Source organism: Callorhinus ursinus, unplaced genomic scaffold, assembly GCF_003265705.2.
Source record: "Callorhinus ursinus isolate GAN/ISIS: 27379988/994484 unplaced genomic scaffold, GSC_fseal_2.0 scaffold52, whole genome shotgun sequence".
NCBI classification, from domain to species: domain Eukaryota; kingdom Metazoa; phylum Chordata; class Mammalia; order Carnivora; family Otariidae; genus Callorhinus; species Callorhinus ursinus.
The window spans coordinates 7,368,602-7,380,798 of record NW_027397114.1 but is presented as its reverse complement, the minus strand read 5'-3'; the positions used below and the strand labels follow the sequence as shown (position 1 = coordinate 7,380,798).

The 12,197-nt window shown below is 36.5% G+C and overlaps 1 protein-coding gene across 2 annotated transcripts in view; it reads left to right on the top strand.

The window, feature by feature from the left end:
* NPEPPS (aminopeptidase puromycin sensitive) overlaps window positions 1–12,197 on the top strand; it is a 98,595-nt gene that overhangs the window by 67,368 nt on the left and 19,030 nt on the right. The window contains exons 7-14 of one of the 2 annotated variants that reach the window (XM_073883823.1): window positions 402–503; window positions 589–644; window positions 1,489–1,603; window positions 3,719–3,883; window positions 4,719–4,823; window positions 5,257–5,317; window positions 8,127–8,236; window positions 11,473–11,536. In XM_073883823.1, the coding sequence (XP_073739924.1) occupies window positions 402–503; window positions 589–644; window positions 1,489–1,603; window positions 3,719–3,883; window positions 4,719–4,823; window positions 5,257–5,317; window positions 8,127–8,236; window positions 11,473–11,536 (778 nt within the window). The remainder of the gene's footprint in view (window positions 1–401; window positions 504–588; window positions 645–1,488; window positions 1,604–3,718; window positions 3,884–4,718; window positions 4,824–5,256; window positions 5,318–8,126; window positions 8,237–11,472; window positions 11,537–12,197) is intronic. The other variant, XM_025859214.2, reaches the window with a different exon arrangement.

The window sequence follows — 12,197 nt, the reverse complement described above, 5'->3', positions numbered from 1 at the left end:
GGGGAATTTACATTTCTGATCAATTATTAGTACAATTATTTATAATTTAGTCTGAAATTTGTGTACTTTAGTTTTATTTTTAATAGAATTTTGAAACTACCAACCTTGGTGTTACATTAGCATTTTACAAGACAATGATTAAGAGAATATTAGAGTGGAATTTATTTATCCACAGAATGGGTGGGAAAAGATGTAATATATTTTTCATACCAATATATTATAGATGGATTAAAGTTTGGCCAACATTAACAAAAGCCAAAGACTTTTGGAGGTAGGGTTCCCCCGGGGTTGGTTTCTAGTAACTTGAGATGCTTTGGCTTGCAACAGGATTCCTTTGTGGATTTCTGTATGAATTACAATAAAATATTTATCAGATGGTTCTTTTGTTTATACTTTTGTAGGTTGCTGCTAAAACCCTGCCTTTTTATAAGGACTACTTCAATGTTCCTTATCCTCTACCTAAAATTGATCTCATTGCTATTGCAGACTTTGCAGCTGGTAAAGTAAATTTCATTTTATTGCTGAATTGTAATAACTTTTTTGAATTTTGTGATTTTTGAGGAAGAAGTATGTACATATATCAATAAGTGTTTATGTTTATTTTATGAAGGTGCCATGGAGAACTGGGGCCTTGTTACTTATAGGTATGTTAATGATGCATTACCCTGCCTTATCTTTTCAGTCACTGATTTCATAAGAGCTTCACTCCTAATCACAGTTGAGTAGCTTCTGCTTTATGATCTGCTGTAAATTTTCCTACCTCCCCCACTTCTGTGCACATTTTAAGAATGCAGATGAACACCCTCTGGTGCTACTATCTGAGATTGTAAGATTTTAAAGTGAGCATCTGGCATTAGTAACATTTTTAGATCTATTTTTGGCTGAGTTTCTCATTTTGGTGCCTTCTCTTCCTCCCAGGAGTTTCATAGTTATTTTTCCAGCTTGAAGAACCATCTCTGCTTTAATGTTTTCTAGCCAAGTTTTTACATATCTGTCACCACAATACAAACATGTGGGTTGTATAATTTTTAAAGCAGGGTCTGTAAACAAGTTTTTGCCCCTCCTTCTTTGATGAGTTAAGTTTTGGACAGCCTGCTCAGTGTTCTTTTTGGGACTGTGGAATGCATGTTCCCCCCACTTACCACTCCCCTTCTTTTAATGGGAGGACTGTTTACTCTCTCTGTCTAGCACAATAATCCTTAATCCCTTAGACAAAGTTTTTTAAAACTTTGGGCAGCTGTCCTATTTACAAACTGATGATTAAACTTGTGTCACACCTTTGATCTTCTGTTGTATGAATTCTGTTGGAATAGTCTTTAATCTACCCAGAACTTTTTCTGTTCTGTACCTCTGAGGAAATGTTTTCTTGACATCTCTAAAGCCTAACTTGACCATCTTATTTACTGTTTGAATCTCCCTCCCCCATTTGTGCATGCCTTTTATTGCAATACTTACATTGTTTAAAAAAAGTTTTTTTTTTAAACACAGGGAGACTGCATTGCTTATTGATCCAAAAAACTCCTGTTCTTCATCACGCCAGTGGGTTGCTCTGGTTGTGGGACATGAACTCGCCCATCAATGGTTTGGAAATCTTGTTACTATGGTATTTAATATTTTTAAGTGCTCAAATATATTTATCTTCATCCTGCTGCACATTATTTTGGCTACATAGTATTTCAGGTTTGACTGGAACATAGTACTAAAAAATAAATGAATGATAGAAAATCTTTATTTTAGAACATCCACGTTGAACAGTGTTTATCAGAATCTCTGTCAATCAAGAGTATGTGGATAGAGTTTATTCAACACAAAATACTTCCTAAACTGTTGTAGAATTTGCCTGCAAATGGCAAAGTCATAATACTAATTTGGGTGAGAGAAAGAAATTCCTCTTAGGTACAGAGATTCCAGGCTAACTATAGTTTCTTGAGCATATTTATTATGTAGTTCAGTAGCTGAAAAGTAACCTGATAAATAACAACATGATCAATTATGTTGAAATGTTTTTAGGAGTCAGTTTTCTCATTGCCTAAAATGTTAAGTTGAAATTTGATAGAAATGAAACTAGGGAATAACTGTATATTAAAATTTCCAGCTGTCCCATTGAAATTATTGTTTATTATGTTTGCAGTAAATTTTGCAGCATTTGCAGTGAATGATCTCTGTTCTTAAGTCTTGACCTTTCCCTCTTACTCCAAATAAGTACTGTCTATGTCGGCTAGCTGTGTTAGAGCTTGGGAGCACAGAGTTTAATGAGTGAACTAAAAGTACCTCTGCAAAGAAAGAACTGGAGATTCTGGAGCCAGCCAAATTCCCTGATAGCATTTTAGGCTGCCAAAGAGCAGAACCTGACTTGGATGTTAGTTCAGTCCATATGTCATAGGAATAAGCAAGAAAGTAAGATATTTAGCAACTATTACATGTCTGAGACAGCTTTTAAAGAAAGCCAGCCCTTGAAATTAAACCATTTCCTTTTGCTTTCGGTGTTTAAAATTTTACTTAGGGGTGAAAAAAGTTTTGAAATATAATTTCATGTGGAATTAAGTATGCTGGTACCTGTGTTCAAGTATGTACAGAAATATTTTCTTCTAATGTAGCAAGTTTGTTGCTACCAAACAATTTTTTGTTAGCTTTGAGCAGTCTTCATTTTTTATGATTTTATTTTTAAACTACCAGCAATAAATTTTGGTAGGGGAAATGTGCACATTCTCATATAGCTTTTAAACAACTTTTTACTGGATTTGAGGAACTGTTCTAGTTATTAGGTGTCAGTTGTTTCTTTAACTGAAATTTAAGGGCTCATGATAGGTTGGTGAATAACTAGCTCTGTACCAGCTTATCTTTGTGGAAGCTACTAGTTTAGTAAGTGCACAAAGCACTTAGATAGCCTTTCATCACTTAATATTGAAAATATTTTATCTTTTCAGAATTTTAAATGCCTTTTTGCTTTTCACCATTGCATTAGTCCTTTAGCATTTATCTTGGATTCTTATATTGCTTTCTTTTTGTAAGAGATTTAACCAACTTTAATGAAACAGATTAAAATCTCTTTCTAAAAAATTGACTTTTTTTAAAAGTTGGTTTTATCTGTGACTCATTTGTATTCTTTGTCCATTCTACTGTTAATTCTTATTAGCAGGTGAGAATTTTATATTCCATAAGTACTTAAACACCGTTTATTACTGAACTACTTACTGCCATGATACTTCTGTTAATTTTACCTAATCTTTATATGAGCAGTACTGATTTTCTGTTTATCTAGAAAGTTTATCTCGTCAATCAGTCATTATGGAAATCCTTCCCAGTTTTCCTTATTTGGTCCTGGTAGCTTTCTGGTTTATTAAACTAAATTTTACCTGACAATATAGGCTCTTGCCTACATTTATCTGCCCTCTTCCCCTTTTCCATATGAGGGCTTTCTCCCCTCCCTCCCTCCCTTTTTCCTTCCATTTTTTTCTAGCTTTGGTAATAAAAAGTTACTTATCTATGTTTTGAAATGTCCCTCAGGCCTAATGCCAAAATCACCAGTTGGCCTTTTTTACCATCTCTTTTAAGCATCTTTTTTGTTTAGAGACGTGAGTTATTTACTGAATGTTTTTCACTGAATTTTGGCTTATTGTAAGTTGTAGAGTATAGTGGAAGGGACATGCGAGTTTTTCAAATTAGTGGAATGATAAATATTTTGTTTTCTTTACACATTTCTTTCTTTTGTTTTTAGGAGTGGTGGACTCATCTTTGGTTAAATGAAGGCTTTGCATCATGGATTGAATATTTGTGTGTAGACCACTGCTTCCCAGAGTATGATATCTGGACTCAGTTTGTATCTGCTGATTACACTCGTGCCCAGGAACTTGATGCTTTAGATAACAGCCATCCTATTGAAGTGAGCCATACTTTTCAACCATTGGCCTTTGCTCTCATTTCTAATGAAATAAGTAATTTGTTGTAGAGATACTTAGGAGCCTGAAAAGAAAAGAAAATTGCACGGGCAATTCACTTGTTTCTATAGCTCATATTTTCAGTCTTGAAAATCTCACAAGACTAAGTACTAATTATGTTTCTTTTTAAGGTAGACAGTATAAGAATTTTATCTTTGTAGAGGCAAGTGTTATATATCCATAAGCATTCACTAAATACATTTTTTTTTAATAGTATGGGAGAACCATGCCTGTTGGGCAGTATGCGCAAGGGAACATTATGATTCCGTTGTTTCAAAGAAAGTTCTGAACATACTCTATTATTGTTGTCATTGTCTAAAATATATATAAAATTTTATTTCTCTTGACTTAGCCTGTCCTATTTTGGCTAGTTTATATGAATAGATTTTGCCTCCAAAGAACTTACAGTCTACTTTGACATATTTAACCAAAGTCCTATGTAATTATAAGCCGTTACAGTTAGTTGCAAGAGATCAAATGTTTCTCATCTCTCCCTTCCTCCCTCTCCCAATTCCCCAGTAAAATGATCCATGGTGATTTGCCTCCCAGCAAAGCTGAGCCAAGACCCACAGAGATGGTGGGGATCATGTTATATGCTCCACTTTATTAGTGTTAGTTACTACAATCTTTTTAAGGATCATCAATATGCATTTATGAGTGAACTAAAGGCAGAAAAGTATCTCATTGAGTTAGGAGGGTTTTCCTAGAAAGCTTTTTATGTAATTTAGTATTACAGGCTGTCTGCTTCCTGTCATAACCCTGAATCACACTGTCTGCCAGGTCAGTGTGGGCCATCCTGCTGAAGTTGATGAGATATTTGACGCTATATCATATAGCAAAGGTGCATCTGTCATCCGAATGCTCCATGACTACATTGGGGATAAGGTAAAAAAGCAATTAAAAAGAAAAATCTTCCATCCTTTTATGGTGAAATCATAGTGTTTTGCATGGAAAAAAAGTGTCTACTTTTATTTAGATTAAGTTCCTAAGTAATTTTTCTAGATTCTAGAAGGATATTACCCTGATCTGGCTTATTTTCTTTTCTTTTTATATTGACTCTTGTGGTCTCTTAGATGAATGATGTGTAAATGTGTTTGGGGGATGTGTGGGAGGCTGGTATAAAACTTAAAAGCAAATGTAGAAGGCAAAGAGTATGCATTCTTAAATAAAAGACAGTAGACATTAGAGGGATAGTTGTTTTTCAGTAAGTCTGACACTCAGCTAATTTGAGTAAATTAGCTTTTGAGTACTAATATGCAAATACATTATAAATTCAAAGCTCTTAATCTCCTGGATTTTAAAAATTGTGTTTTCTCAGGACTTTAAGAAAGGAATGAACATGTATTTAACCAAGTTCCAACAAAAGAATGCTGCCACAGGTAATCTTTAATAGCTTGAGATAGCAGTGAAGAGAAGGTGTTGGCACTCTATCCAGAGCGGGACATTTACTTTTTTCCAAATGCTTAACCTTCCATGTGGTAGATAGGAAATAAAGTTGACCTGTTTGGTGCCATGTGTTAAGTCATAGATGCACCTGAATCAGAACCCGTTACCCTTCTTTTCCCCTCCAGAAACTCTGCCCTCCGTAGCTCAGTGTCCTGCCACCCCAGAGTCTGAAGAGTTTGGTTTACCTTACCGGAACTTGGTCTTTTTGGTGACTCATTGGTTTTATTGCCCTAAATTGACCATTGGCCATTAAAATTGCTACAAATTAACCATCTTTTAGTGAACTTGTGGAACTAGTTCAGTGAGTTTCAGTGAAGGTTTAAGAGTTTTTAGTGGTTTGGGCGCCTGGGTGGCTCAGTTGGTTAAGCGACTGCCTTCGGCTCAGGTCATGATCCTGGAGTCCCGGGATCGAGTCCCACATCGGACTCCCTGCTCAGCGGGGAGTCTGCTTCTCCCTCTGACCCTGCTCTCTCTCTCTCTCTCTCTCTAAAGTAAATAAATAAAAAAAAATCTTAAAAAAAAAAGTTTTTAGTGGTTTAAAAATGTATAGTGGTCTATGATTTATTGTGTATGGGAGTCAAAAGAAAGAATAAAGGTAGGAGTTGATTGAAGATGTAAAAGAGCCAGAGTTGGAGTTTTGAGTTCTTCAGTGAACAAAAATAGTTTAAAAGCAAGATTTGTGGGGGCACCTGGGTGGCTCAGTTGGTTGGGCATCTACCTTCGGCTCAGGTCATGGTCCCGGGGTCCTGGGATCGAGCCCCGCATCAGGCTCCCTGCTCAGCAAGAAGCCTGCTTCTCCCTCTCCCACTCCCCCTGCTTGTGTTCCCTCTCTCGCTGTGTCTCTGTCTGTCAAATAAATAGATAAAATCTTAAAAAAAAGGTAAGATTTGTATAATGTCACTAGTATCTAATAGAATGACAAAAGTTCAGAGAGGCCTGGCATGTGCTGTTCCTGAGGTTTGTGACCTGTGAATTAAAAATACAGAGTATATCTGCCTCTCTGTTCAGGACATGATGTAACCTTGACACTCTCCCCTCCCACACTACCCCCACCCCCTGCCGTAAATTTCCACCTCAGTTTATAAGAGAGAGAGGCATTCTGTTCCTTAAAGCAGAGCTACAGAGAAATGTGCTCCTGTAAGTTTTCTGAGTCTTTAGCATGCATACGTACAATACATGAGGAAAGACCCTTATAGTTCTTTTTTTTTTTAAAGGTTTTATTCATTTATTTGACAGAGAGAGACACAGCGAGAGGGGGAACAGAAGCAGGGGGAGTGGGAGAGGGAGAAGCAGGCTTCCCGCCGAGCTGGGAGCCCGATATGGGGCTCGATCCCAGGGCCCTGGGTTCATCACCTGAGCTGAAGGCAGACGCTTAACAACTGAGCCACCCAGGTGCCCCAGAACCTTATAGTTCTTAAATTATAATGTACACACAGTGACCCAGGGTCTATGGAAATGTTTCTAATTCAGTAGGTCTGGGGTGAGACCTTAGGATCTGCCCAACAAGCTCCCAGTGAAGCCAGTGGCACTGGTTTATAGGCCACCTTTTGCACAGCGAGGCTTACCATGGACCTTTTGCTTGGTTTGCTTATGTTATGAAAGACAATTGGTAGTTCAGACACAGTGCAGTCACCATCTATGGTTTTGATCCTCTGTCTCTCCTCACTCCCCTTTCCTTAATTCATGCCTTCATGATCTCTCCTGAACTCTGCAGTTGCCTACCAGCTTAGTACTCTCTTTGGTTTTCTCTCTCACTCTGAGGCTGGCCAGGGTTATCTTTCTAAAGCGAATCTCTGATTGCATCACCTACTAATTAAAAACACTCGAGATACTTCACTCCCCCCCCCACAGTAGAGCCCCACAGTCTTAGCAGCTCAGCCCCAGCCTGCTATCTCAGCCTCAGTGCTCCCACACCTGGGCCTCTGTCTTCAGCCTATTGAAAATTTGCTGTTACTGATATTTTCTGTCTTTTCTTACACTTTCTTCTTTGTACATAGACCATTTACTCTGTCTACCTGGATTGCCCTTTTCCCTTTGTCAGCCTAATGAACACCCTCTTCAAGATGCAGACCAAAAGCTAACTCTTGTGAAGCCTTTATTTTTCTTGGATTTTTCTTGAAGGGCTTTTCCTCTGTTCATGTCCCAATTCTAGTGTGTATCACATTGTATTGCTCTTTTGTTTACTCGACCACCAGTGCTGTTTGACCCTATGAGTTTTACTTCAACCTCAGAGCATTGAATATTTTGTAACCTCTGTTAATCAAATGGGTATAATGGTTTTAAGTTTGTAGATGATTATTTAGGGATGATCTTGAATATGTTTCTATTTGTTTCTATTTCTTCTTGTTTGAACTCACCTGTTTATCTTTTGGTTATTATAATTTGTGATTTTCTTTTTAAGTAAACTCTAGGCCCAATGTGGGGCTCGAACTCACGACTCCGAGATCAAGAGTCGCATGCTCCACCGACTGAGCCAGCCAGGCACCCCTATAATTTGTGATTTTTTTAGTAAATTGGAACAATTAAGGACATCTTAGACTATAAGACCAGTTTTTGTAATAGAGTTTATTTAATGGGGAGGTGAGGGGACATTAATTTGACCCCCTGTTTGTCTCCTGAACCTGAAAGAACCAAAAAATTGGTTAGCAATGTAGTGTCAGGAGTTATGTAAAATTTCTGGTTTGTTTAGGAAAACAAAAATGTAAACATTTTAGATTTTCATTGTTTGTGTTTATCTTCTAGAGGATCTCTGGGAAAGTTTAGAAAATGCCAGTGGTAAACCTATAGCAGCGGTGATGAATACCTGGACCAAACAAATGGGATTCCCCCTCATTTATGTGGAAGCAGAACAGGTAACCTTATAAAAAGTCCTCCAGTTCATCTACTACTGTATTAAATGAAATTCAGTATTTTCAAATTTGCTTTTCTGTACTTTAAGTATTCTAGGTAACATTTAAGCCAGCTCTTGCATTGTTTTCTCAGTGATTTATTATCTCTATACTGAATAGTTTGTCCCCCACATCATTAAAATCATACATACTTACAGCAGAAAACAAAATGTTGTCTACTTTTACTGTCCCCAAGGAAAACTTTGTAAACTTGATATGTTCTTTTTTTTTTTAAAGTTTATTTATTTATTTATTTGCTTATTTAAGTAATCTCTATACCCCATGTGGGGCTTGAACTCACGAACCTGAGATCAAGAGTTGCTTGCTCTTCTGACTGAGCCAGCCAGGCACCCCTTGATATAAATCTAAAATGAACGAGTGGGATTTATTCCAGGAATGCAAAGTTGGTTTAACAGTTAAAAAAACAGGGGCACCTGTGTGGCTCAGTTGGTGAGGTGGCTGTCTTCAGCTCAGGTCATGATCCCAGGGTCCTGGGATTGAGCCCCACATCGGGCTCCCTGCTCTACGGGAAGCCTGCTTCTCCCTCTCCTGCTCCCCCGTTTGTGTTTCCTCTCTGGCTGGCTGTCTGTCTGTCAAATAAATAAAATCTTAAACAAAACAAAACAAAATAAAACAGTATATTGATTCATAGTCACTACATTAACAGAATACAGGTGAAGAACCATATAATCACTTCAATAGATGCAGAAATAGCATTTGTTAAAATTCTACACCAATTTATAATATTCTTTAAAATTAGTTGGGTTTTTTTTTAAGATTTTATTTTTAAGTAATCTCTATACTCAACTTAGGTCTTAAAGCCACAACCCTGAGACCAAGAGTCATATGCTCTACCAGCTGAAACAGCCAGGTGTCCCTAAAATTAGTTTTAGTGTTGGTTGGGTGGCAATGTGATTTTGATTAGAATTGCACTATTATTAGTTGAGCTGTTAGCTGCATTCAGAGAGGTGTAGTTCAAAATACACATCAGCCTTCAATGCATACCAGGAAGTTTATCTTAACTTAGTTTAATTATATGAAATTATGAAATTGTTCTCTTATATTTATTTTCCATGGTTTTTTGACCTGCACAGAGAATTAATTACTATTCATTTTTAGGGAGGAAGATTCATAGCTCTTTTTTGGTATATGTTTGCTCTTGTGGTTCTTCACTGTCCATAAAACTAGGTATGTTTTGCAAAGATTTTCTCAATATGGCATTCTAAGTTAAGTTAGTAAATTTGGTTTTTTGTATGGTAAGAATTCTAGGTGACACTTAAACTAGCCCTTGTACTCTCAAAATGCACCCCAATTTACATGATTTGTTACAGTGCTTGCAGGTTATTAACCTTTTGGAGCCACATCTTACCCTTAAACATGATTGTGTTTTATAATAAAGTATATACACATTTGAAGACCTCAGATTGAGCATTTGAAAAGGTAGTTTAGGGAATGCAATCAATCATTTCTTATGGGTGGGAAAAGATATCTAGAAGTTTAGTGACCTACTGTTAGGCCATTATGACCATTTTGTTTCTTTCTACTCTTCCTCCTCCACTTTGAACTGGTCTGTTAATAGGAGATGCCTGATCAAACTTGACATTGACATTCTATATTGACTAACAACTAGTTTTCATTTTATCTGTTTTTAAGAATAATGACATGCTACAAAGATGATCTTTTCACCCCTGGGGATTTCATTCCCTCAAAAACTGTCAACACTTCAAAACTATTTAGTGATTACATGAAAAGCAGACTATTAGGCCATATTTTTTTCTTCAAGCAGAACACATTTTTAAGGTATCAGTTAGGATACTAATACCTGACTTCCTCTCTCTTACTGAGACTAAATTAACTTTTCCATCAAGCTACTTTCAAAGTCTTACTTTCTTTGCTTTGTTGTTTTTTGTCCACAAACACAGCCAAAGTCATCCTCCATTTCACACTATAATAAAAATAAAAAGCCTAGGGCGCCTGGGTGGCTCAGTTGGTTAAGCGACTGCCTTCGGCTCAGGTCATGATCCTGGAGTCCCGGGATCGAGTCCCGCATCGGGCTCCCTGCTCAGCAGGGAGTCTGCTTCTCCCTCTGACCCTCTGCCCTCTCGTGCTTTCTATCTCTCATTCTCTCTCTCTCTCAAATAAATAAATAAAATCTTTAAAAAATAAATAAAAAATAAATAAAAAAATAAAAAGCCTATCTATGACTCTTAATTCCTTTAAAAATAGAGCACTCCAACATATAATATCTTGATTATGATTTATTTCTCACTTTATATTCCCTAAATGTAAACATTTTTGCTTTATTTCTGAATCAATTTAAAAGTCACCTTTCAACTTTCTGGAGGACCTCTCTGTGACAAATAACTAATCAGTGATGCAGTGTTTAAGTTCATTAGCAAGTTCTTTGTGGCATCAAAGTGGTCATTGCTTCTTTACTCAGATCTTTTAGCTTTTCAGTTCTGTCTTGTGTAGTCAGTTTATCCATAAAGATCATGGCCTAATCTTACATTTGATGTGGGTGATGCTAAATCTGTTATATCTTAACATTATTTAAAATGTTCCAGGACATATTAACAAATGATAAGTAAAACAAATGAACGCATACTATTGAAGTATTTTTTAAAAATATGTACTTGCCTTTGTTGCTTCTGGCTTTTTAGTGTGTTGCAGTTTTTCCTCCACCACTTTTTTTTGTGTTTCATTGCAAAGCTCAGCCTTTGAAGCAAGGTGTGTGCCTCTTTCATGTTAATTGGTCTTTTTCATGTTTATTTGTCATTCTAAAAATTTGAATTCCTAACATGCTAATCTGAGGTTACCACTTTTTAGAAGTGGAAGAGTCTGGAGATACAACCTCCCTCTATAAAGATTAAAACAGCTTGCTGCAGTATTATTTATCGCTATGTATCCTTGAGAAAATGGTAACACTTTAAAGTTCTTGTCTGCATGTATATCCCTTCATTACATAGAACATGACCTTTTATTTATCACCCACTTTTATTTAAAGTATTGTTATTTTGAAGTCTAAATGAGAAGCGGTGCCTTTTCTCCCATTCTGTCTATCATCATCTTCATCACTGTTGCACTTTGGGTTCTGAGACATTTGGCTATACTGGTTTCACCTTCTACTTTGTCACAGAAGTATTGCCCCCTCCAAAAAAAGTGTGAATACTACTATTTTAGCTTTTGTTTTCCTTCTTTAGGTAGAAGATGACAGATTATTGAGGTTGTCCCAAAGGAAGTTCTGTGCCAGTGGACCATATGTTGGTAAGCAAGTGGCTATATGTGGGAGCTGATAAATGAATTTGGATACCATATGAGTAGTGTTCCAATTAATAGGAAATAATTATCCATTCTGTAATATTTTAATAGAATTAAATAAAAACAAGGAAATGGTAATAAAATACAAATCTAGGAAATGAAAAAAGGAGATTCATGAGGTATTTGTAGTGTTTTGATATTCTTTGATTTTTGAAATTCCATGTCTTTGTGTGTTATTGGAAGCTATAAAGGAATGAATTAGGATAGGAACAACCCAAGAAGTAATGCTTTAGCCTTCATCCCTAAAAGAAGCCTTGGTGCACATTTGTGTGGGTAGCTAATTTTTTTTTTTTAATTATTGAGCATACTAAGTAAGTAAACAAATAAATAAATAAAGCCCAGTGATTATTTAGCATTATTATGTACCAGTTACCATGCTAATCAGTATAACGGATCCTTGTTTTACAGCCTCAGCAGTCCCATTAGGTAGATAGTATTTCCTTTTACAAATGAGGGAGCTGAGGCATAGCTGGGTTAGTTAAGTGGCCCAAGGTCACCTATCTAGTGAGTTAAAGAGTAGGAATTGAAACAAAATGGTTGGATTACATGAATTTATACCTTTAACCACCACTCAACTATGGTTTTTCAAATATTTCTACAGGTCATT